This window comes from Carica papaya, chromosome 2, assembly GCF_054855325.1.
Source record: "Carica papaya isolate Zhongbai chromosome 2, ASM5485532v1, whole genome shotgun sequence".
In the NCBI taxonomy this organism is placed as follows: Eukaryota; Viridiplantae; Streptophyta; class Magnoliopsida; order Brassicales; family Caricaceae; genus Carica; species Carica papaya.
In genome coordinates this window covers 35,478,565-35,502,704 of record NC_142310.1, presented here as the reverse complement: position 1 = coordinate 35,502,704, position 24,140 = coordinate 35,478,565, and the positions used below count along the sequence as shown (strand labels likewise).

General features: G+C 33.7%; 3 protein-coding genes across 6 annotated transcripts; 1 reads left to right on the top strand and 2 right to left on the bottom strand.

Moving 5' to 3' along the window:
• Positions 1-320: 320 nt before the first annotated feature.
• LOC110825945 (Ribosomal protein L14p/L23e family protein) lies at positions 321-4,271 on the bottom strand. 2 transcript variants are annotated; one of them, XM_022056496.2, is made up of 3 exons: positions 3,961-4,271; positions 2,156-2,253; positions 321-1,044 (listed from the first exon to the last, which is right to left on the bottom strand). In XM_022056496.2, exons 1-3 carry the CDS (start codon positions 4,169-4,171, stop codon positions 670-672), a joined length of 684 nt encoding a protein of 227 aa, XP_021912188.1. In that variant the 5' UTR covers positions 4,172-4,271; the 3' UTR covers positions 321-669. The 2 variants fall into 2 exon arrangements, with proteins under 2 accessions (XP_021912188.1, XP_021912189.1); XM_022056497.2 differs by having other exon boundaries at positions 2,156-2,250.
• Positions 4,272-5,343: 1,072 nt separating this feature from the next.
• On the top strand, positions 5,344-11,459 carry RIP5 (ROP interactive partner 5). Of its 3 annotated transcripts, none has more exons than XM_022056487.2 (5): positions 5,344-5,684; positions 6,939-7,061; positions 8,300-8,471; positions 9,260-10,955; positions 11,074-11,459. In XM_022056487.2, the coding sequence occupies exons 2-4, from the start codon at positions 7,042-7,044 to the stop codon at positions 10,940-10,942; spliced, it is 1,875 nt and encodes a 624-aa protein (XP_021912179.1). In that variant the 5' UTR covers positions 5,344-5,684; positions 6,939-7,041; the 3' UTR covers positions 10,943-10,955; positions 11,074-11,459. The 3 variants fall into 3 exon arrangements, with proteins under 3 accessions (XP_021912179.1, XP_021912177.1, XP_021912178.1); XM_022056485.2 differs by having other exon boundaries at positions 5,345-5,684; positions 11,148-11,459; XM_022056486.2 differs by lacking the exon at positions 5,344-5,684 and adding an exon at positions 6,328-6,712 and having other exon boundaries at positions 11,148-11,459.
• A 3,124-nt stretch (positions 11,460-14,583) lies between these two features.
• On the bottom strand, positions 14,584-17,135 carry LOC110825947 (dof zinc finger protein DOF2.1-like). Its single transcript, XM_022056500.2, has 2 exons — positions 16,869-17,135; positions 14,584-15,752 (listed from the first exon to the last, which is right to left on the bottom strand). Exons 1-2 carry the CDS (start codon positions 16,893-16,895, stop codon positions 14,718-14,720), a joined length of 1,062 nt encoding a protein of 353 aa, XP_021912192.1. The 5' UTR covers positions 16,896-17,135; the 3' UTR covers positions 14,584-14,717.
• Between the last annotated feature and the right edge of the window lie 7,005 nt (positions 17,136-24,140).

Here is a 24,140-nt window from a genome sequence, read left to right as displayed (position 1 = left end):
GGATGTACCGGTACTCTTTACAAATAAAAAATAAATAAATAAAGAAGAATCTTTTATTTAATCTGACTTAATGGGTATTTATGATTCCCTTTCACAGAGAGTCGGTCTTTAAACTCTTGGTCATATTCTCTCTATATATATATATTATATTACGTTAAAAGAAATCATTCTATTACAGTTAGAGTTTCAAATGGGTGTGAGTTTTATTTTTCATAGTTTTCTACAAGTGACAGATCTATTAATGTTTCAGAGGATACTAAAACATATCTGGGTTTATACATGAATTACATAAAAACTTAATGTTTAAAAAGAACCAAAAGTAGAAAAAAAAACATAAGAAATTTCATACCGATAAGGTGTTTAGTCAGATACCCATTATATAAGCAGGGAATCTTCAATTGATAATCCATAAACTAATCAAGAAATCACTAGCATTTTCATCGGTGATCAAGATTTCATTTGAAGGGATGTTCTAATAAAAAGAATGAAATCCAGGAAGAACATCACTTGTTCGTAGTCTGAAAAAGGATGTGTTGGGCTCATGTTGAGGTAAGTCTTCAAAAGCCCTTTTTTTTTTCATCTCTCTGTTTTTTTTTCCTCCTAATCGATCTTGCTCGAAATTTCCAATTCTAACCCTATTTTTCGTTTTTAAAACACGAAATCCATACCTCAGGCAATATGTTGTGCTAAAGAAAGGATTTTGATATGCTTTTTCTGCCTTAGCTCATGAGGAACTGGCCCAAATACTCTGGTTCCGATTGGTTGGCCTTGCTTGTCAACCAGCACGACTGCGTTGTCATCAAACTTCACCTCGCTCCCATCACAACGTCCCCGCTGCATGGCAGCACGCACAACCACACCATACACAACTTTACCTTTCTTTACTTTTCCATTAGGCATTGCTTCCTTCACTGATGCAATAATTGTGTCCCCCAATCTCGCCCCTTTCTTTCCCTTCAAAGCCTGAATGCACATCACTTTCTTTGCCCCCGAGTTATCGACAACTTTCAGAACTGTCCTCATTTGTATGAATGTCCTTTGTTGCTGTAATGCGAAAAAAAAAAAACAATAGAATTTAGAGTATGTTTTAGAAACCATGGGCACTGTCCAACAAGCTGCTTCTCTGCACCAACTATCGTAGAGTTCTTTAGAAGCGGTGAAGTAATAGTGGACTTAAAAAAAGTTTTAGATAAACAAACACAGGCATTAACTGACGTAACATGGTCAAAAAATGATAAAGTTCACTTAAGACTTGGAATAGATTCCTTCTGCTCAACCTTATATTTTTTTCCTAAACAAAACAAGGCTAGCCTCCTTAAATTCTTTTTCGACTACTGAACAGAAATTCATAAATACAGGCATTATAAAGATGATTTTGGGATTTATTAACATTTTCCCAAAAGAGGTACCGTTGATAATCCCACAGGTACTGAAGTCATTAAAAAAACAAGCAATAATTTGTTGCGTACAGCACAAAGTATTTGAAATACAGAAAAGAAATACTACTTGACTTTCCAAAGCAGCTGTATATCACTTAGTAACATTGACAAAAAAAAAGATATGGGTAAGACCTTATAAGTGAAGAGCAAATTGAAGAAATGACCTTATATCTTTGTGTACTGACTCCTAAGCAAATTATTTGAGACTCAGAAGGTAATAGTATCAGGTTCACTTACCTATTGCTTTTGAGAAATCACCTGGTTTGCATAAAGAGATATTGTTCATTCACAAGAAAAAGAAAAAACTCGAGTGGTGATTGGTCTAGTGATAAAATAGAATCATACGTTGCAAATGAGTGATTTGGTTAATGAGAAAGAAAGAAAGTTCTTGGTCCAATTCTCCATCTTAACAAAGACGTACCAAGTATAGTCAGTTATCAACATCTTAGCGCTAAGTTTGTTCCAATAGAAGTGAAAAAGAAACGTAAGGAAGGCCAGATAGACACTATACTACATTCACCACCTAATTCATAATCTGCTAGGAAATGCAAATATTAGAAGAATCATGTACAGGAGAAGACTCCTCTAATTATTCACAACTCTGAAAATTTGAGTTAGATCAGCAACAACAGCAAGTGCTAAAATGTTTTAGCCTCTGTGCAATATTATCAGATTACTTCTAATAGACATAAAATATCAAACGTTAAATTGCTGACCTGATGCAAGAAATTGCTGCATGCCATTGTCATTTCCCTTGATGGGTTCAGGAAACCAGAAAAACTGTTGCTGAGGCCACCAAACAATGAACGTCCTGCTGGTTTTTTTTCCCAATACATCAACATAGTGAGACAACCACATGACAAACTACTGAAGCATTAGACTACAAAAAAATTATTGTACTATGAAATGATATCTTGTCGCACCAAATAAAGACGAGTAGACAATCTGCAACATCCAACTACAGCATCACCAGAAAGGGGAAAAGAAAAAAAATCCTTGAATCCCTGTTCCAAGATCTTATCCAGCTGACAATTTTATAGTAGAGAACAGCCACTCAGTAAGGATAGCCTAAAAAATTGCTCTTTCATCTTAGCGGTCGAGAAAGCACAACTATATTAAGCTTTTTATTATGATCCCATGTTAAGGATCTAGTCATGGGTGACTGCTGAGAATTGCATATTGGGCGGTACCCCGTTGGTACCTTTTAATTCGAATTTTCTTTTATTTTGAAAAAAAAATGGGTGACTGCTGAGAAGTCTTGCAGCAAGCATGAATCTTACTTGTTTGATTTTTGGCCTTGATGACCTGTGGTGGGGGCTAGTTGGGGAGAACTTTTCAATCTCCTAAAGTTTGATAGTCTACAAGACAGTTCTCTTGCTAACTTTATTGGTTGATTTTTATTGATGAAGTAACTTACATTTGCATAGAGAAGAACGTAACACTGGTTTCCTAATCTTAAGGATTTTTTACTAACTTTCCAGATTTAGTGTTAGACTGGAGGTCTAAAGCAAAGACTGTAGTTAGATTTCAAGTCGAGCCACAAGATTTCTGGTCTATCACAATTTGGTTTTAGGAATAATACCTAGGTATTCCCTTCTAAGTGAGAGGAAGCAAGCCCTGACTTGTCCTCTTCCATTGTAGACTGATGGCAAATAAATAGAGGCTTGGACTTGGTAGTTATGATGCTGACGATTTAAAAACCTGAACCATATGAAGACATAATGCTCTAGATCACTTTGACTGACATATGGAAATGCCTTCAGTGTCCTTGTTTTATATGAAAGCAGAAAAACAACCACTATCGAAGATACTTTTTATAAATCTGGAACTCCATCTAGAACATTCTACCCCCAAGTTTTCTCAGACTGATTTCCATAATAGATAATTCCTTGTTAATCCCAAATGTGCCACATGAATTTTCTCCGGCAAGAATATATGGAAAACCTTCAAATTTACGGTACTACCAGCCAAAGCAAACACAACAAAATTCCAGTTCCAGTGAAATCACCATATAGGAACTAACAGTACACTGAAATTCTACTGATGAAGTTAACCTGAAGGCTCATCACAAGCCTACACTGGATTAGGGTTTGCCTTTATCAACAGCCAACAACGCCACATCCATAGCAAACAAGAATCATCGAAGTATGAAGGAAAAAAAGAAGCAAACCTAAGAACCCGATAACCCTATATGGATCATCACTAACTATCCAGTGGATAACTTCCTTCTAGAAAACATAAATATTATTCCAATAAATTGGAGTCTCGACAACCATTTCTTAGCCAAATTCACAGAATCCAGTAAGCAAAACATCTTCATCATCCTAAGACCAAAATCCGTCAATTCCACAATCATTTCCCCTTTCAAAAAAAAAAAAAGTCATCGTTCACTTCTCACATTCTTACGCAGCTTAACAAGGCCAAAACTGAAATAACGATGAACCAAAAAACTCCTAAATCCTAAAAAGGTCCACTGACAAAAAGGAAACACCGAAAGCAATTTGAAATTAAGAAGCAAAACCTGTAGGAGACGACCGGGCATCAATAGTGACCTTAGGAGCCGATTGACCGAGCGGCATCATCTGCATCTGGCACATGTAATCCCATTTGATCATATCCGCGGACGGAGTTATAGTCTTCGTCCCCTCGGTTGCAAAGCCGCAACGAATTAGGCCGGCAGCCGCCCTAGCGACGGGGCTACTCCTGGAGATCCGAGATATGGAAGTGGCCATTCTTACTGTTGGGGAAAACTTGCAGAGTGTTACGAGAGTATTATTTAGAAGTCTCTTGGGTTTTTCATAATAAACTTATTCACCGAAGGGTTTCGAGCCTTCTTAAAACCCTTTTAACGGTTACCGAAGAGAAGCATACATTTTTATTTTAAAAAGATAAGTAATTATTTCATTTAATTAAATTAATAATTTTTCTTATTTAATTTAAGTTTTCTGAGATATAATTGAACTTTAATTATTTTAATGAAGTTAATTGGAAATTAATTATATAATTTTAAATAAATAAATAAATATATATAATATTTAAAATACATAATAATAAATTTTTCATTTAACAAAAGTAGACACCTGCCATGATGAATCATGATGATGATGATGATACATACTTCTATTCATGTACAATTAATTATTTTTCAACCATATTAAATAATTATATATATGTATATATTATGTTTATATTTGATGTAGTTATCACTAATTTATTAATTTTTAAATATTTATGTAATGCAATAATAATTAATATATAATAGATTATTTTATTATTTTCTATCTGAGTGTAAATTCAAATAATTATTATGAAATTATGTTATATATATATATATAATATTATTTAATTAATAAAATATATAAATTTATAATTTTTAGAAAATAATTTTATTAAAAAAAATAATAATTATTTTTTATATCGAGGCAAGCCCATTTTGATACGGTACAAGAGGTGGTCCATCTTAATCGGGCCCACACATGACTATTTGAATTGCAACAAAAAATATATGATTAAAATAAAAGTGCTTATACATATATATATATATATATATTCACACTTGAAAAATTAATTTTTAATAAAAATAAATGAAATTAAAGCTGGACCCAAATTTATAAATTCAAAAAAAAAAATTATTGAACAAAAAAAGAATAATTAGTAACTTAGCAATGATCCTTGACAAACCATTACAGGACAGACCTAGAGGGTCCCCCCAACCCACTCTCAAGTCTAAAGTCTAAGCATGGTATCTATAGATACATTCATATATGTGTGTGAGTGTGTGTGTGTGTATATATATATATATGTATGTATATTATATTTGTTTTTTTTATGTTTTTTAAAGTTTTGAGGAAAGAGAAAATGCAAATTAAATAATTTAAAACCCAAACCCACTCTGCTTTGGTTTGGTAAAAGAATCAAGAAAATGATTTTTTCCCCCAGGCTGGGGTCAGAAACTTTTGTTTGCATTTCACTAAATCCACTTCAAAACGACAAAAATCAGTACTCTTCTACCTGCGTTTTGCTTTTCTTCTTCTTCTTCTTCTTCTTCTTCCCTGTCCAAACCTCACTACTACCAACACATACAGACTGGATGGAGCCTCGGCGACTCTTCAGAGAATAAGAAAGTGGAACAGAAAAAAAAAATCTATTATTGTGAGCTTCCATTTCCAATCCATGGCAGTTTCTTTGCTTTTCACAGTACAAATGTACCGCTGACACGCTCCGCCCAACTCCTTGTTATAAAGCGTAAGGCATTTTCTTTCATTGTGGGTTCTGTTTTCTCTTTTCTTTTTGTGTTTGGTTGCTGAGAAAATGCAGGTGGAAGGGAAGAAAATGGTGTGTTTTTTTAAACAAATTCTTATGAAAGTTCAATCCCATTGGCCCATATGATTCATGGTTCAGTTGAGAACTTCAAAGTTTCTATCTTTCTGAGTTTCTCTTTGCAAATCCGCTTTGTTCTTTCATTTTTTGTGTGGTCATAACATGCACGGTTATGCAGATTTATATTATATATATTTATATATGTATGGTGTATATACGGTTTTGGGTTCTGGAAATGATGTTTCTTTTTTGAAGTTCCTCGTCATTGAAATCTGTAACATTGTAAAAAGATTTTTCCTTGAGCTAACGTAACATGGAGCTTAAGATCAGTTTGAAGTTTCTGGCTTTTTCCTTCTCTTTTCTTCCTACTTTTCATAAAAGGAAAATCGAATCTCAAAAAGTTTGATTTTACAGTACTAACTTTCTCTTGTCTCTTTTAATCCTCCTGTCATATTCTTTATTTTACATCTGCTCCTGTAGATCTTGTCGGGCGTTTGTGGTTTCTGAAGAGTACTTCCTTTTCTTTCTTGCTAGAACACTACCCAGAAAGTATTTTCCTTGGAAACAAACAGAATTACCAGTGGTATTTGCTTTCTGCTTTATCAAGTTTGTGACTATAATTGAAACTTTAACTACCCTTCTTCAAGACACGAACCCCACATTGTATTCGAATGTTGCCTGTGCCCTCATTCACGGCAACGATGGAGGAGGAAATTTCCGCTCTTAAATTACCGTATTACCCCTCACACTGAACTAAAAGGTTAATCTTCTGGGAGGGTATTTATGGAATTTGTCTATCTTTTTATATCTACTTGACGGTTCCTTTTGACACCATTTATGGTAGTCATGAGCATGATGGAGTAGTGGCAGTACTGGAATTCAATGGGTAAAGAGAGGAAAGGTTTTGCTTTTGCCCTTTGGTTAGCAAATTGATAGGAGACAAACTTTTTTTGGTAATTTTTTTTTTTTGCTGAGAAATTCCTTTTTATTTTGGTTTGATTTGAATGGTTGGTGAATCTTTTGCTTTTACAGTTATACATAAATATATATATATATGTATTTATTTATATAGATGCGACGATAAAGGGGAGCAACTTCCCTCATATGAATCCCATTAATTTCTTCATGTACATTCACATTGGATTCTCTTATCTCAACTTGTGATATTTTCTCTTACAGCTCTTGTGGGTCAGTCCAGCATTCAAGTCTTTTGAAGCTTAACTCCAAGATCTTTCATTTTCTTTTTCTTTCATAATTTACTGCCTTGAAGGGTGTTTAAATTATGCAGACTCCAAAATCAAGGTAACTTCTTCTTCTATCTGCCTTTATAATTTGTTCTATCCTTTCTTCAAGTGGGTTAAACGGATTTGGTCGTAGCCTTCTGGGTTAGTGACTTATTTAAGAAAATATTAATGGGTTTCAATCTTTTGTTGAATTTTTATACATTTTACCATATATAAATGATACATATATGGGTTTTTCAAAAGGTAAATGATACAGTGAAGTCTTGGCTGGAAAATTGACGGATACAGTTGTGTGTACGTTCTTGGTTTGTCAGGTTGTTCAACTTACTAATCTGGTTTTGGATTTTCTTAATTCTCTTCAAAAGTCCATATGCCTGTTTTCCCATTAGGCATAACTATGATCTTTACCCAAAATCCTTTAGCATCGAATCACGAGGGAATTGTGGTGTGTGGACCATATTTTCAGTGGTAAGAATCTTGAGGAGTTGCTATAATTACTTTCTATCAACTTTCAAAAAAGGTTTAGCATCTTGTCTTCTCTCCTGGCTTAGCCTTAGGCCCCATAGAGGCGCCTTGTGGGGATCCACATCTCTATTTATGTACTTTATATAAGACATATAAGCTTGTTTACTCCACTGTTTAGTTTCTGCCCCTAATCTTTCCACTTCATGTGAAGAAAGACTTGAAAATAAAGTTCCGGGTTCCTTTGATTTTCAAATTTTGGTGAGAAAGATACTGTTTTATTAGTGATTGGCAAAGAGACTAACAATTTTCTTGCACGAATTACTTGAGATTGAGGATAAATAGAATTCCGGGCAACACTTGATTGTCGATCTTAATTTTGATTACACTATTTGACGTGGTCCTGAATGTTAGATTACTCATCCGTCTTCTGGGTTGCATATGGATTTCACTTGTCAAGTTTTCTTTTTTTCTTTTTTCTTTCCAATATTTCCGAATATGTCATAATCTATAATGTAACTGCACTGATGGATAGGCTGGCATTTTTTCGGCGAATTTTGAAGCCATTTTCTAAACTGATCAGATTTTAACCTATCACTTGAAACTTACCCACCAATCTGCTGAGAGAGAGATGTGACCAGTGGAGCTAAAGCTCCTAGTCAAGTTAGTGGTTTATATATTAGTGTGTAGAGTCTAAACCTATATTTGTATCATGAACCAGCCAGTTCACTGTTCTTGAGATAGGAGAATGTGAAATCTCATTCCCAGAAGCATCTGATTGTTGATTTGCTACTGTTTGTGTTCAATCATCATCCTAAATTATTTTGTTGGCAGAAGTAGCACTTCAGAAGTGCCTCAAAAGGTGTCTCCTCGAATTGTTCGTCAACTCAAGCCAACTAGACTAGAGCTTGAATCTTCAGCTTCTTCAAATTCAGCTAGCAGAACACCGAAAGATAGAAGCCCAAAAGTTGTCGAGCGCCGGTCTCCCAGAAGCCCAGTTACTGAGGTACTCTAATAAATGCATCCCATGAAGAGATCTACAGTTTTTTATGTTGCAATAGGTTACACAATATTGAACCTCACTTTAGTATAGAAGCTCAAGCTAGCAGTTGTCTCTTTAGTATTCAGCATGCACATGATGAATTGTCTTTTCATATTCATGGTGGAATAGACAATTTATTGGTACTATCTCTGGTCTGCGAATTGTTCTTTCGGATCTTTCATTGGTTTGGTTTGCCTAGTAATTTATTTTATACAGTGGGCATGCGTCGATGTGGTATTCCCTTCATTATTATTGGCAAACTCATAAATTACTCCATAATTTTACAGATTATTTCAGTTTTTTAGCAGTAATAATATTACGGCAACATACACCCATAATCTCTGGTTTTCCTTAAATGAAATTTTGATTTTTCTTCTACAAGTCAAGTCATGGGAAATTGCCATGTGACCCACAGCATGGAGGCTTAAAGTGCCAGTGTGCTCTCCTTTCAATGCAACTGGTAGTTGAATTGATTTATTGAAGGTGTCTTGCATTCATTTCTCATTTGGTATCTTGGTCCTTTCTAGAATTAGGTGGAACATCTACTTGTGGTTGTTGAGAGAGGAAAGGTTTTTTGGTCTTCTTTTGTATTCACTTTTTTTCGTTTTGTCAGTAAAAGTACTTTACTTGTTCATGTAAGGCTCTATAATTTCTTATTATAGCCTAGATAATTAAGTTTCTTCGAACTTACCATGCTAATACAAATGGGGTTGGTGTTGTTTTCTTAACCTTCATTCTTGTTCTCGTTTCAGAAAAAGCGTCCTAGCAGGATTTCGGAATTGGAATCTCAGATTTCTTTGCTCAAGGAGGAGCTTAAGAAGACAAAAGATCAGCTTTGTGCATCCGAATCATGCAAGAAGCAGGCCGAGCAAGATGTCGAGGATACCAAGAAGCAACTATCAGCCATGGCTTTGAAGCTAGAAGAGTCACAAAAGCAGCTGTTGGAGCTGACTGCTTCTGAGGAAGTCCATGCTCTCGAGCTTCAAAAGATCTCACAAGAAAGTGAGCAGGCATGGCAGTCTGAGCTTAAGTCTGTCCAGAATCACCACTCTGTTGATGCAGCTGCATTGACCTCTGCCATGACTGAGATTCAGCAGCTCAAAGTTCAGCTCGAAATGGTTGCTGAATCAGAGGCTCTGCAGAACAAGCAAACAGAATCTGCAAACGTGGAGCTCAAAATCTTGAAAGGGAACTTAGTGGAAACTCTTTCTCTTGTAGAGAACATGAAAACCCAGCTGAGGGAAAGCAAAGAATCCGAGGTGCAGGTGCAAGAATTGGCTAGTGAAACACTGCTGCAACTGGAGACTGCAAAAAGGTCAGTAGAGGCTCTTAGATCAGATGGGTTGAAAGCAATTGAAGCTTACAACTCCATTGCTACAGAATTAGAGCAATCTCGGACGCGAGTTGGATTGCTCGAAGAACTTGTCAATAAACTTGAGGCAGACCCTGTTCATACTAACCAAAAAAATTTTCAAGAATCTACTGGTGATCAAGAAATGTTGCAGGAAAATGGAAACAATAGTAAGTCCAGTGAACAGGATCACCTTGAAGAAGAGCTTAATTCGTTGAAAGCTGAGGTGGGTCGTCTACGGTTTGCTCTCGAAGCTGTTGAGATGAAGTTGCAGGAAGAGCAAATCCAGAGTACAGTAGAGATAAGGAGTGCTTATGAACTTGTTGAGCAGATAAAATCCGGGTCCAGTCAGAGTGTGGCAGAGCTTGAAACGGAATTGAAGAATGCAAAATCTGCCATAGAAGAGTTAAAGGCAAACTTGATGGACAAGGAGACTGAATTACAAGGCATTTCAGAAGAGAATGAAAGTCTTCAAATGAAGCTTGAGAAGAACCTGGCATGTCAACGAGAAGTCCTGCTTGAAAACGAGTTGAAGAAATTAAGGGAAGCTGTTGTTGATTTGAAGGCAAACTTGATGGATAAGGAGACAGAGTTTCAGAATATATCCGAGGAGAATGAAATTCTGAAATTGGAAATCAGTAAAAGGGAGATGGACAATGGGAGTGTGAAACATGAGGTGGTTTCGCAAGTGGAGATGGCAAAGACTGCTGAACGAGAAGCTCTCTTGAAACTCGGGCTTGCTATGGAAGAGGCTGAGAAGAGTAACAGGAAGATGGCCAGGGTTACCGAGCAGCTAGAGGCTGCACAGGCTGCAAATTCGGAAATGGAGGCCGAGTTGAGAAGGCTTAAGGTGCAATCCGATCAGTGGAGGAAAGCAGCTGAGGCAGCTGCTGCCATGATTCCATCTGGGAATAATGGGAAGTTTATGGAGAGAACTGGATCGCTGGATAGCAACAATTATACTCCCGTTACAGGGAAGATAATCTCACCTTACTCTGAAGACATGGATGACGATTTGCTGAAGAAGAAAAACGGAAATATGCTGAAGAAAATTGGTGTCTTGTGGAAGAAGCAACCGAAATAGAAACCATCATGAGGCAAGCCTAATCTACCTTCTCAGAGTTTATTGATTTCTCTCTTGTCTTATAACTTTTCAAAATATATATATAGAGTACTTCTATAAATCAAAATAATTTTTAATTACTTATTAATTAGGTCGTGGGTTAATCATGTCCGTCATGCATCTTTCCTTCTTGGTACCCTAAAAACCAGATCTCATTTCTGAGCAGATTATGAAGAGTTCGGAGTCAAGTCATTTTGTTATCAGCTCAAGTTTGGCACGATTTCGAAGATCTTGATGTTAGCTCTGGTAGTAGGAACAGGTAACCGATGCTTAATTCTCTCTTTCTTTGCGTATATTCCATGAAGATTGTCTTAGGAAATATCCGGATCGACGAGGATGTTAGGTTTTTCAGATGCAGGCCTTATATATATATATTCCTGGAAGTATAGAGAATATTAGTGTATGAATGAATACTGGATGATGAAACTATACACTCTTGACAAGTTATTGTTCAGTAATTGATTATGGATTGTACCTATTAGTTTCTTCAACATTCTCCTCGCACCCATCACACAAAAAACCCTAAATGTTTTCGCAAGTGGTTTCACGTAACTGTTAATTTTTTATTCAATCGAATCCGAGCACTGAGTTTATTAAAAGAGCTCCATTAGGGGCAAGAACCAGACACGAAATTATTGAAAATGTTCGTCTAGAACGGGAATTTTAGACATGTTTGACTCGAAAGTGACATGAAGTTACATTATTCGAGGTACGAGTACCTCCATGTGTATTGATTAATTAGTTTAGATGATAGAATTAGAATATTTCAGTATAAAATTTTATGATTGAATTTAAAATTTATTACGGAAATTTTTTTTTTTTTTTGTGTAATTTATTTATTAGCTTGAATGGGTTTTTTTTTTAATAAAATAAATATAATTATTAATGGGTTTTTCTAGGGTTTACAAAGTAAAAGAGACCCTTAACCAACAAATAGATACATACAACCCATAATAAATTGAGCCCAAAGTGTAATTGGGCCTCAGAGAACAGGCCCAATAGAAATATAATATTATTAGGTTTATATAGGAAGATTATAAGGAATATTTTTGGAAAATATAATAATATTTATTTTCATTTTTTGAAATATTAAACTTGAAAAAATTACCCTTTGACTCAATATTGAAATAAGATAACAAGAATTTTGAAACTTAAACACATCTTTTTTCCGTTATAAATATAAAAGCACAGTCTGATTCGAACCTTCAATCTTTTATATACGAGTGAATATATCAAAGATTCAAATCTACGATCCGAATGAATATATCAAATATTCAACTAAGCATTCGTTGATAAATTGACGCGAATAAGATACTACTCAACTGTTTACCGATATTTCCATTGATATAAAAATTTATCTATTAACGGGTTAATGATTTACGAAATCATGTAATTAATGCAAATTCATAGAGTTAATGATATTTAATTAAGTTACCATATTATAATTTTTTAGTAAAAACAATTAGATAATAGCTCACTTTTGTTGCAATTTGGAAAATCCATAAATTGGAAGCATGTATAATTTGCACATATAGATATAGATGTATCATATTTATATATATATATATATATGTATATGTGGGAGTTTAAGTTTCTCTTTCTTTTTTCTTTTAATTGGAAAAAAACAAGCCAAAAAAGAATTAAAACTTGGGTAAATGTCAATATCTTATCTACACTTAAAACTGATGTTGTTTTCCAGTGGATGCTTACATATTTTTCCTCCATTAATTACCATACACCCAGCATTCTATACATATATATATATATATGTGTGTGTGTGTGTGTGTGTGTGTGTATGTATGTATGTATGTATAGGCATAATCAGCTTGTTTAAAGTTAGGCGTTGTCCACGCATTCCATATGAAAACAAAAGTCCACGTAATTTAATTTTAAAATTAATTAATTATTATAATTTTTTCTTTAAATTTGTTAGGTGGTATTCAGTTTAATATCATATATATATATATATATATATATACATACACACACGCACGCACATACACACACGTATAAACACACCACGACAAACATTGAATGAGATAGTGACGTATTTTCCTGCATTAAAGAAAAGAAAACAAATTATTACATATATACATATAAATATATATGAAATGGATGTCTTAGTCAATATATATTTGTCTATATATATATATATATATATTTAATGTTTGATTGAATGGGACAGAAGTCAAACTGTACACACTGATACATTTATGTACATACACACACGTATTATGTATGTATATAAATATATATGTATGCTGAAGTAGTTGAGAATTATTGACGGAGATGGTCAGAGTTGTGAATAATTAATTATAATTAATTAAAACTCGTATTTTTTTTTGGAGTTAAATAATTAATTTTTATTTAGTCACTTGAGGCCGTATCTCACTGCAGCCCAGATACGGAATAAACTTTCATTTAGAGTAAAGCTTCTGAATTTGTCAAACATCCTATATATATATATATATATATACATATATAAATATATATATACAGCAGCCAACTGCCAAAAGTCATATGTTTTCAAAAGAAGTGTTCAAATTTGTAAGTGGGTCTTAAATCTCAAATATTATATAAATATATACATACATATATATATATATATACACACACATAAACACACATTACAGACTTGGTATCCCAAAATACTATTAATCAATAAATATACATTGACCAAAACAGGCAAATATCTTCTCAAATTTCCAAACTTATTTTTTTAATAAAAAGTTTATTCCCTGACAGATTATATATACATATATATATTTATAATTATAATAAGTGGAATTTTTAAATATATATATATGTATATGTATATGAACAGAATTTGACTAAAAATTAATTTATAGTACACTAAATTTTTCTCACGCCCAAATCTTGAATTAGATTTGGTTTTGTTGGAATAAGAAAATCTATCCCGTAATTGGTGTTCATGCCTCAATGAAATTAATTAATTAATTAGTTTAATCTAATTATCTATTAGTAGATATCTTAATTTTGATTTGTTTGATTTTCAATTTTAACATGTTTTTAATCATTTATTTAAACAAATAATAGCAATAATATCGATAAAATTTTAATCCCAAATTAATTAATTAATTAATTATGGGTTTATTATGTTAATTTTTTTTATTAAATAACAAAAAGAAGTAAACAACAAAAACAAAAAATCTAATATTATATTGGTAAAAATCTACCTGAAAATAAGAAGCAATGATGAAAGAATATCTTGAAAACACAACCTATTCAGCACCTCCTTTTAATAATACAACAGAAATCAGTTCAGTTCAGACCTGTACAAAACTATGAAACATCACTCTCACCGATCATTCTCTAATTTTAATTAATTAATTTCTTAATTATATTACTATTATTATTATTAATATTATCATTCTGCAAGTTCCTTACTTGGGTTACCGAACAAATCTTAGAATATTATATATATATATGTATGTATGTATGTATGTATGTATCTATGTATGTATGTATGGGTGTAAGAGAACAAATGGGAAAATAGAGATGATTCAGGTGATGATGACTTTGATGATGATCAATGAAAATCAAATCCATTTTCTAATAGTACAAAAAAAAAAAAAAAAAACTGATCAGACTAAATTTTCTATGTGATTTCATATTTTCTTTCTTGCCAAACAAACAAGAGAAAGAAAAAGAAATTAAGGAAAAAAAAGAAGAAAAAAAAAACACTCTCCTAAAAGTACATCTACACTAATAACTACTACATTAGAGGGCTATTGAGGAGACCATGCCAAGATGAATTCAGTCCCGTCCAGCTTTCTCTTCCCGGATTATCAAGATCATGATGAGCTGATCCCATGTTGGAATCTCCATTGATCTGCCATGGAAATCCCCATAACACTTGTGATGATCTGTTACCGTTGATCTGATCGTGATCATCGTGGTCTCTTCCGTTGCAGAACTCTTGCTTCATTGTTGTCACGGTGACCGCTGTCGTTGTAGCATTGGTCATTTCCCGATCGTAAGGAAAAACCATTTGATGATGATGATGATGATCTCCGTGGCCAGCGACGCCGTTTGAAGGATTGTTGTTTTCCATTTGATGATCTTCAGTGTTCCCATTCCCAAATCCGTAATAAGAATTCTGCAAATTAGGGTTTTGGGAACCTAAAAACCCAGTAAGAAACACACCCGGATGCTCAGAAGCTGGTGCATTAATCCCAAGGTTACCAAGAATCCCATCTGGGTTACCAAGATTTCCCAAAATAGAAAGCTGCTGCTGATGCTGATGAGGATGAGGATGATGATGATGATGATCATGATCAAACCCTAACTGTCCGATAGCCTGTTTCTGGAGCCTTGCAAAAGCAAGTGAGAGATCATTTGAGTGATTATGATGATCATCATAACCCAAGGCTGCTGGTAAACTAGTGATGAGGGAAGATGGGTTAATGTTGTTGGGTGTGAGTGGTTGTAGCTGATCAATATGGGTCCTACTTTTTGATGATGCTGATGATGCTGATGATGATGATGATGATGAAGGTCTTTTGTTCTTCCTGCACCCTCCACCCACCGGAACATTCCTCAAAGTTCCTCCTTTAGTCCAGTACCTTCTACAGGACTTGCAGAAGTACCTGGGCTGAGAAAGACTGTAGTTATTGTAGTAGCAGAATTTGGTGTTGGTGGAGTCACATCTAGGGCACTTTAGGGCTTGTTCTGGCTGAGGCCTTGGCTTTCTTTCTTGCTGGGACTTTGAACATACAAGCATGTTCTCCAGTGATTGGCTCCCCATCTCCTGTAAAATTAACATCACAGTATAATTCAGTATATATATATATATATACACACATATATATGCGCATAAAGATCTTAGCTTGAAATTTGAGCTCTCTGTACAGAAGATTTTCATTTTAAACAAAATTCAAGAATACTCATTTTTGCTTTTATGAAAAAAGAAAAGATTTTAGCTTGAAATTTGAGCTTTCTATATAGAAGATTTTCATTTGAAGCAAAATTCAAGACTACCCATTTTTGTTTTTATGAAAAAAGAAAGGATTTTAGCTTGAAATTCATAAATGATTTGCAATACTGTTATTGTATATATGTGGGTGTAAATGCTATCTTCATTTTTAGGTCATGAAGGAAAGTTCATTTTTGCTTTCCTTTGAGTTAATTTTTCAGTGTATAAGTTTTGATTTTGGAGTTAGAAATAGAGGGAGAAAGGGAAAAAAATTATGTTGATTGAAAGTGTTAAAATCGGGGATTTTCTCTTTTGTTTTCCTTCATTTTCTTGAGAAACAAACAGTAGGGGAAAAATTTCATGATTCAAAGAGGATTCTTGAGAGAATTATCAAAACCCTTGTGCGATGATGTTCGCAACTATTATAATAAGGGTAAGAAAGAAATGATAGGAATCAAAAACAAAACTTTTCTCTCTGGAAAACAGTTCAAGCTCTATGTATCTACATACACATGTGTACATATATATTTAACTGAACACAGCAAGAAAACATGAAAATTTGAAGAACAGAAAAGAAACTCATTCCAAAAAAAGGCAGAAAATTGAAACTCTCAAATTTCTCTCTCTTTGATCTCAACCCCTTGAAAGAGAATAACTTATAATTAAATCAAATTGTACATAAGTATATATAGTAGGACCAACCAGAAAACTCCATTAAAACAGCTTAAAGACCATCACTAGACAACAAAGGAAAGGGAGAAAAAAAAAAAGAAAAAAAAAATATGCCATAAAAGAGTATAGAAAAGGAAATCAAACAAGGTAAAGTATAACCCAAAACGACAACAAAAATAGGAGATTTGGGTTCTGTCATCTCATACACACATATATAAAAAAATTATGCAGATGTTGTGTTTGTGCGTGCGTGCGTGTGTGTGTGTGTATATGCCCTACCTGGTGTTGTGCACTTGAAGGATCCATGAACCGCTCAAGAAAACAAGCAAATCGGTGATCACCCACTTCTTCCCTCCTCCAAGTGAATTAGATAGATGTATCTGTACGTATCTGTGTATGTATGGGTGTGTAGAATGAGAGAAACCCAGCAAGCAGAGAGAGTACAGTGTTGAAAGAGAGAGATATATATATATATAGAGAGAGAGAGAGAGAGAGGGAGAAGAATTTAGGGAGGGTCATGCAGAGTGAAGAGAAAATGTGTACATCACTCTAAATATATAAAGCAAAACGAGTGATGGAGAGTGCTTAGGTGGAGAGGCTTATGTGAATTGGGACACTGTAAGTTAGATATAATAATATCGACTGTAAGTAATTAGATTGTCATTTTTTTAAAAAAAAAATAATTAAAAAATTAATATTTAATATTTGTGAATTTTGAATTTATTATAACATTTTTCATATTTAATTTACATTTTAAATATATATATATATAAGTTGTAATGATGACTTACCGTACTAGATTATCGATGTGATTGGCTTGCACGCAGAGAAAGCTTTCATCAGAAAATTCCAGTTCCGTTTGCTGAGAAAGAGAGAGAGACAAGGTGGGTCCCACTCTCGCGTGGATGCAACAATTAGCGTGGGCCCCACTTTTGCCCCTCCGTGTAGGTCCCACCACAAGCTCCACTACTGCGCAGCATAGCATACCCCCCCCCTCCTCGTCTGCTCTGTCTTCTTCTTTTTCCCGGATTATTCCTCGGCAAAAACTCTGCGATCCTTTGTCCTTTCCTTAATTAACAAGTACAATTTAGAACAATCCAAATTTTACCAGAGAAAATTTTTTAACTGTTGAATTTACTACGGAAAATAATTGAGAAAATTTTAATTATCAACTGAGTGCTTAAATTATTATTAATTTTTTAAATAAATAAATAAATCAATCAAGAATTAATTATTGCAACTTAAGATTAAAATTATATAAACACGATAATAATTATTTCTTTATAGAAATTTAGCAGTAAATTTTTACAATATTTAACTAAATTTGTTTCTACTTAATTTTTGGTAAGAAAAATAGGGGGAGGAGCTGAGGATAGAGATTTGGGTGTTGGGAAAGGGTGCGTTTTACGTTGTGCGTACATACGAAATTTGTCGTTTTGTTGTGGGGCCCAAATTTAAAGATGAGATGGGAGAATGTCGATTGATTGATTGATTGATTGATTTGGGGGGGGATTGTTGTTGTTGAAGGTTCTGATGATGTGGACTCTTTAATGATGGTTAAGGCAGGCAAGGGGACACTTCTGACAACGACACAGGATCTTCACCCTTCGTCTTCTCCGTTTTATTTATACACTCATACGTATATGTATATACACGTAAACACTCCCACATTGTAATTTTCCCTTTTTTAAAAAAAAATATTATTTTTGTTAATTAATTAATCAACTTTTCTAATAATCTACATTAATCTAACAATCTCGTTATATATTTTTTTAAGTGTATAAATATAAGTGTAGGGGAAATAAAAATATAATATAAAGTTTATGTCACATGGGAAATACATTGTTCGGGTTATAGCTTTTAGTCGCATTATGTGCATGAGTTGGTATAACAACATTTCTTAATTAATTAATTAATTATTAATTATTAATTAATTAACTTTTTTTTGCAGTGGTATCATATGCCAAGATTCATTCTTTAAAATTAATTAATTAATTAATTTAAAATTCCAATGATCAAGATCAAGCAAATTGAATCATCATCAAAAGAGGATTTTTACATGTTAGTGTATCAACCTATAAAAAGAATCAAAAAAACAAATTCCCAAATCCACATGCATTCCACTCAATTGTGGGATCGTATAAAATTATTAATATAATTATTTTTAATATTAAATAATAATAATAATAATAGACTAATCATATCATATAGCAAAAATTATATAATACCCACCACACAAAAAAAAAAGCCCTTTTATTTATTTTTTAATTCTAAATTTATATATAAGAATTTTAAAATTATTAAGATAAATTATTTTTAATTTAAATAATAATAGAGCAAAAATTATCCAATACCCACCACCAAAAAAAAAAAAGAGCCCTTTTATTTTTTCAAATTCTTATATTCAAATTCAACATTTATATATAAGAATTTTAATATTATTAAGATAAAATATTTATAGTTTAAAAAATAACGGATAATTCATATCATATAGCGAAAATTATATAATACCCACCACAGAACAGCCGTTCTCCTTATCTTTTTTAAGTCCATATTTATGTATCTATATATGTATATATATATATATATGTATATGTATATATGTATGTATCATTTATGGACCAAGATTTTTGGATTTTTGGCGGGAAAATCAATGTCTCCAACCAAAATTCTAACCTGTCATCATCTGTCAGAAGGAAAATAATAAACAAACAATGATTGATCTTCCACTCACTAAATATTTATCCTTTGGATCCCCCCCTGGAATTTTGTTTTTTTTTTTGTTTGTTTTTTTTTTTTTCCAATTTTCATACAAATTTTATTATTTTTATTGTCTTTATTTTAATTTTTCAAAATTTAATTACACGAATTATATATAATTAATTATATATTATGCTTGAATAATTAATAAATAAATTTTGTAATTTTTTGTTTTTTAAAAAAAAAAAAAAAAAAAAAAATTGGTACGACAACGACCGAGCAGCAAACACCGGGGGGGGTCCAAACATTGTGGTGGGATGGGACCCGATGGGACCGTTGGCACATCATATGGGGATCAGTCAAAATTGTTGACTGGTCAAAATTTACATATGATCAGTCAACAAAAATACTACTACTATTATATACTTCTGAAAATTATATGTATTGAATTATTTTATATTGTATAAAGTTAAAGTATAGATATGGAAAACTGTGCTGTTCTTCACAAATGGTGGCAGCATCTTTTTGTAAGAAAAGAATCTGGCAAGAAATTCCCACTCCAATGGGGAATCTACATGGATGAACCAAAGCTACAATTATAAGTTGGTAACTTCTTAAATTAGTTTCTACTTTAAAATTTTCACTCAAATTAATTCTTAAAACTATTAAAAAATTTTGGGTCGGTTTTTATTTATTATCAATTGTTACCGCAGCTAATTTATATGTGTAATTTGTTCAAATTTATTAGGACGTGACACTGTCTGATTGGTTTGAATATCGTTTTAAATATTCTAAATTTATATTTTTTCGAATTCTTAGTAAATTGGAAGAGCTTTACAGTAACAATTTCGTTGCTTTTTTTTTTTTCTTTTTTTCCCCTTTCATCTCTTTAAATGTCTCCAGTTTTCATGAATGCGAAAGACAAGTACAATTGAATAATAACGATGAATCTGTTTGCTCGAAGAGTGTCTATTATACAAGATTTGAAAGTAGCTATTTAGTTGGCGGGGCAACTAGGATAGTACGTGGAATAACTTTTAATTCTATCATCTATTTTTTTTATGTATATTTGTTCTCCTTTTCACTGATTTCTCTCGCCTTAGTGTTGGCGCACTTTTGTTTTGCTACCACATTTGGGTTTTTGTGTCTATTTTCGGCCACGATGGAGGAGAGGAGGTGCTCAATAGAGAGAAGATACACATTAACAACTAAATTAGGTTCTACTCGTATCATCAATTAAATATATTAATGATGGAGGAGACCAAATCATTATTTTTGACAATATATATGTGTGTGTAATTAATTAAATTAGATTTTATAAGCTTTTATATTAAAAAATACATACATTAATCTGTTAGGTGACATATATACCTAAATTATCAAAATATAGATACACCCTGAACAAGAACACACATAAAAATACAATTAAACTAAAACCTACAAAATTTTACAGACGAATAAATGTAATATCCAGAGCCCCAAAATTAGGCTCAGAATGATATAATTTATTTTTTAAAATAATAATAATAAGTTTAAAGTTTAATTTTAAATACTATTTTTTGAAATATATATGTATTTTTGACGAAATTAAAAATAATTTTAAAAAGTAAGACGAAACTGTAAATGAAAAGAGATATATTTGAAAGAAAAATTTGGAAACAATAGATAAATCGCAAAAAATAAAAGTATGAATCACGTAGGATAGCCACGTCAGCAGCACAGCGAGTCAGGACGCACCGGGTGGCGGACACGCTAACACGGGCTCCACTATAATAACTGAGAAAAAGATATATATATATATATATATACAAAGAAACAAATAAATAAATAAAATTAAAACGAGAAAATAGTGAAATGGAGAGTGTAGATTATATTAGGGAAAAAGAAATGGACTGTTGGGATGAGCCCTAAGGTAAGTATAAATAGGTTGAGAAAATTTTTTAAAAAGAAGGAGAAAAAGAAAATAAAAAAAGAGGAAGAGGAGAGGAGAGCAGCCGAGGGAGATACAGTGGAGAAGTGAAGGAAACAACGAGGGAGAGTGAAATCGCAGGGAGAATTTGGAGGTCCTGAGGAGTTGAGTGAGCTGTAGTTGAGGGAGAGGAAACGAAGGCAAGAGGTAAGGGAATTTAGGGTTTCTGACTCGATAGGGTAATGCAATATCAATTATATATGTATTTTCTCATTTTTTAAAAATTGGTCGAATGAGTTGATCAGGAGTGAGGGATGAGTGGTGCGTATAAGGTGATAAGACGAGTGTGGATGTAGAAACCTCTATTTGGAAGAGGTTTAGTGTAGATAGAGTAGAAGCTATCGAGTGAGAGTATAGGTTAGGCGAAAATGGTGTAGGCTAGGGCCAGGTCCTATGATCCGAGTTAAAAAAGCAGAATGAGTGTTCCAGAGGGAAGAAAAAATCGTAACGCAGTTGGTGTGTGTGTGTGGCCATTACAAGCCGCGTGTGACTGTGTGAGTGAACGACTCAGGTTGGCGTCTAGTGTGTGCGTGTGTGGAAGACCCTGATCGAGGATTATAAGTATTGAGTTGTTGAATGTAGGTGGTGTGGTGTGTATGTGTGTGACTCCGGAAAAGCTGTAACGTGGTCGATGTGCATGTGTGACCACTACAGGCCTAGTGTGACGGTGTACGTGAGCATTCCAGTGTGGCATCTGGTGTGTGCGTGGGTGGTAGAGACTGTCCGAGCATGGTAAGGATTGAGTGGGTGAGTTTTATGTGATATGGAGCGTGTGTGAGTGGCTATGGGTAACGAAGTTTGGGGGAAGTGGCCATCTTATGGTAGAGATGGGAGAGTAGATAAGTGGGAGTGAGGGTCTAAGTGAGGAGTGTTAGGGTGAGGAATTTCTTGGTTTCCATAATGTAGTCTTATGTTCTATATTTTCTTACTGGGCCAATTGATGCTCATTACTGTTTTCTTTAGGTGTGTTAGGTTCGAAATCGAAATCGAAAGGCATAACGATGGAGTCCCACACTTAAGGAAATGACGTACACGAGTATAGGATATTTGTTTGATACACATGATTGTACACACTGTATCAACCTTAAGATTATAGTTGTTATAACCTCGAATTATGCGAATTGACCATGTACTCTCAATAGGTTAATTGACAGGAAGTGATTGTTATTTCTAAGGAATAAAATGATAGAGATTTATAGCATGATGGAAATGTTCTCCAATGGGGATAATAGATGGTGGAAATGTCCCATCTTTAGAATGGGATATTACATCAACACTGGTGATTTGCATGTCAGGGCGATCGAACAGCCCATGTCAACTCCCGCGCACACAAACGGTTCAGATTGATCTTATGGATAAGCGCAATCGGATCGAGGGGAGGGGGTATTTAAACATCACTTCAAACTACTCCCAAAACCCTAGCCGACGCCTTTCGCTGAAGAAAAATAAGAAGGGTGGCCGAGAGAGAAGCCCGACCATTGGAGGACGTCGACGTCGTCACACCAGAGACCCAAAACACACTAGTGAGCACAATTTTTCTTCTCGTTCTTCTCGTTTCTCTGCCTTCTAGCCATCTAACACGTTTTCGATATAAGGTGACCGAGAAAAGCCACAAACTGCGAGGAATGAATGGCATAGCTCGACTGAGCGACTGCACCAGAGGACCAAAACTGTCGGTAAGCATATATTTTTTCCCTCCTTTCACCGGTAAAACATCTTTTAACTATGATTTAAGCAGATTTTCACCAAGAATCGGCAGAAACCAGCCTGACTGAGAGGAAGAGCCGCTGGTGAATGAGGACCAGCAGCGGAGTATGACGGAGCACGGCGGCCGCACTATGCCAGAAACCCAACCCTATCTCTAGTGAGATGTTTTGTCCTTTTTGATCGTTTCTCGTGTATTTTCACGCCATTTTAATATACATTACAATCTTACCAGAAAAATTCAAAAAATTCAAGAATCAAGAACCGTCAAGAAAAACACTGAAAAAGATGGTGTTCTGAACATCGACCTAGGGTAAGAATCTCTCACCCTTTTTTTCTGTTATGGTTAAATTAAAACTAAATTAATTTTAAATAATTTTTTTTTGATGATTAGTGATCCCTTGATTAATTAAGTAAATGTTACCAATAAAGTCAGTAACCGGTTAGTCTATGCTTGTTATTAATTTAATCGTACTAGTTATTTCTTCAGTTGCTTTATTGTACTTATATATTTATTGTTCTATTTATTATAATTTATTCACTTTAAATTTATAGTTAGCATGATATGATTTCTTAATGTATATTTCTCGTTACTCTATTGTATGCATAATACGTTTTAGTCAGCATAATGTATATTTATTTCACTCACGTACTCTAAAATATGAATTTCATACCCTTGTGTTGCTTGGGATGTGTATATATGTGTCGTTTAAGGTTAAACAATAAATAAAAGAAATGATATATGTGAACTAATTTGGTTGAATAAAAAAGCTTTCCGAGTGTCATGAAAAAGAGGGTATGGACTTAGTGCATAGGGTGAATCCTACCATACACGTTACCTTCAATCGTATGAGGTTGGAAAATTTCATACCAAACGAGGTTAGAAATTGATTTAATTACGTTCATACCGGATAGAGTATTGAGGCGATTGTGTATTATAGTGCTCACTACCGGATGTAGTATGAGAACGACCATTTGATTATAAAGAAAATGTTCGTGTCCACATGTAGAGGGGATCTATATGAACTCCCAGCAACACCGTTAAGAAAATGTAAAATGATAATGTGGAGAAAATCATGGTAAGAAATTCAACTTGTGAAAGGTGAGGAGTCAATTATTGTATGTCTATTAAAATGTATACTGTTAGATTGTAATTCCAATTTTTATGTTAATTAACA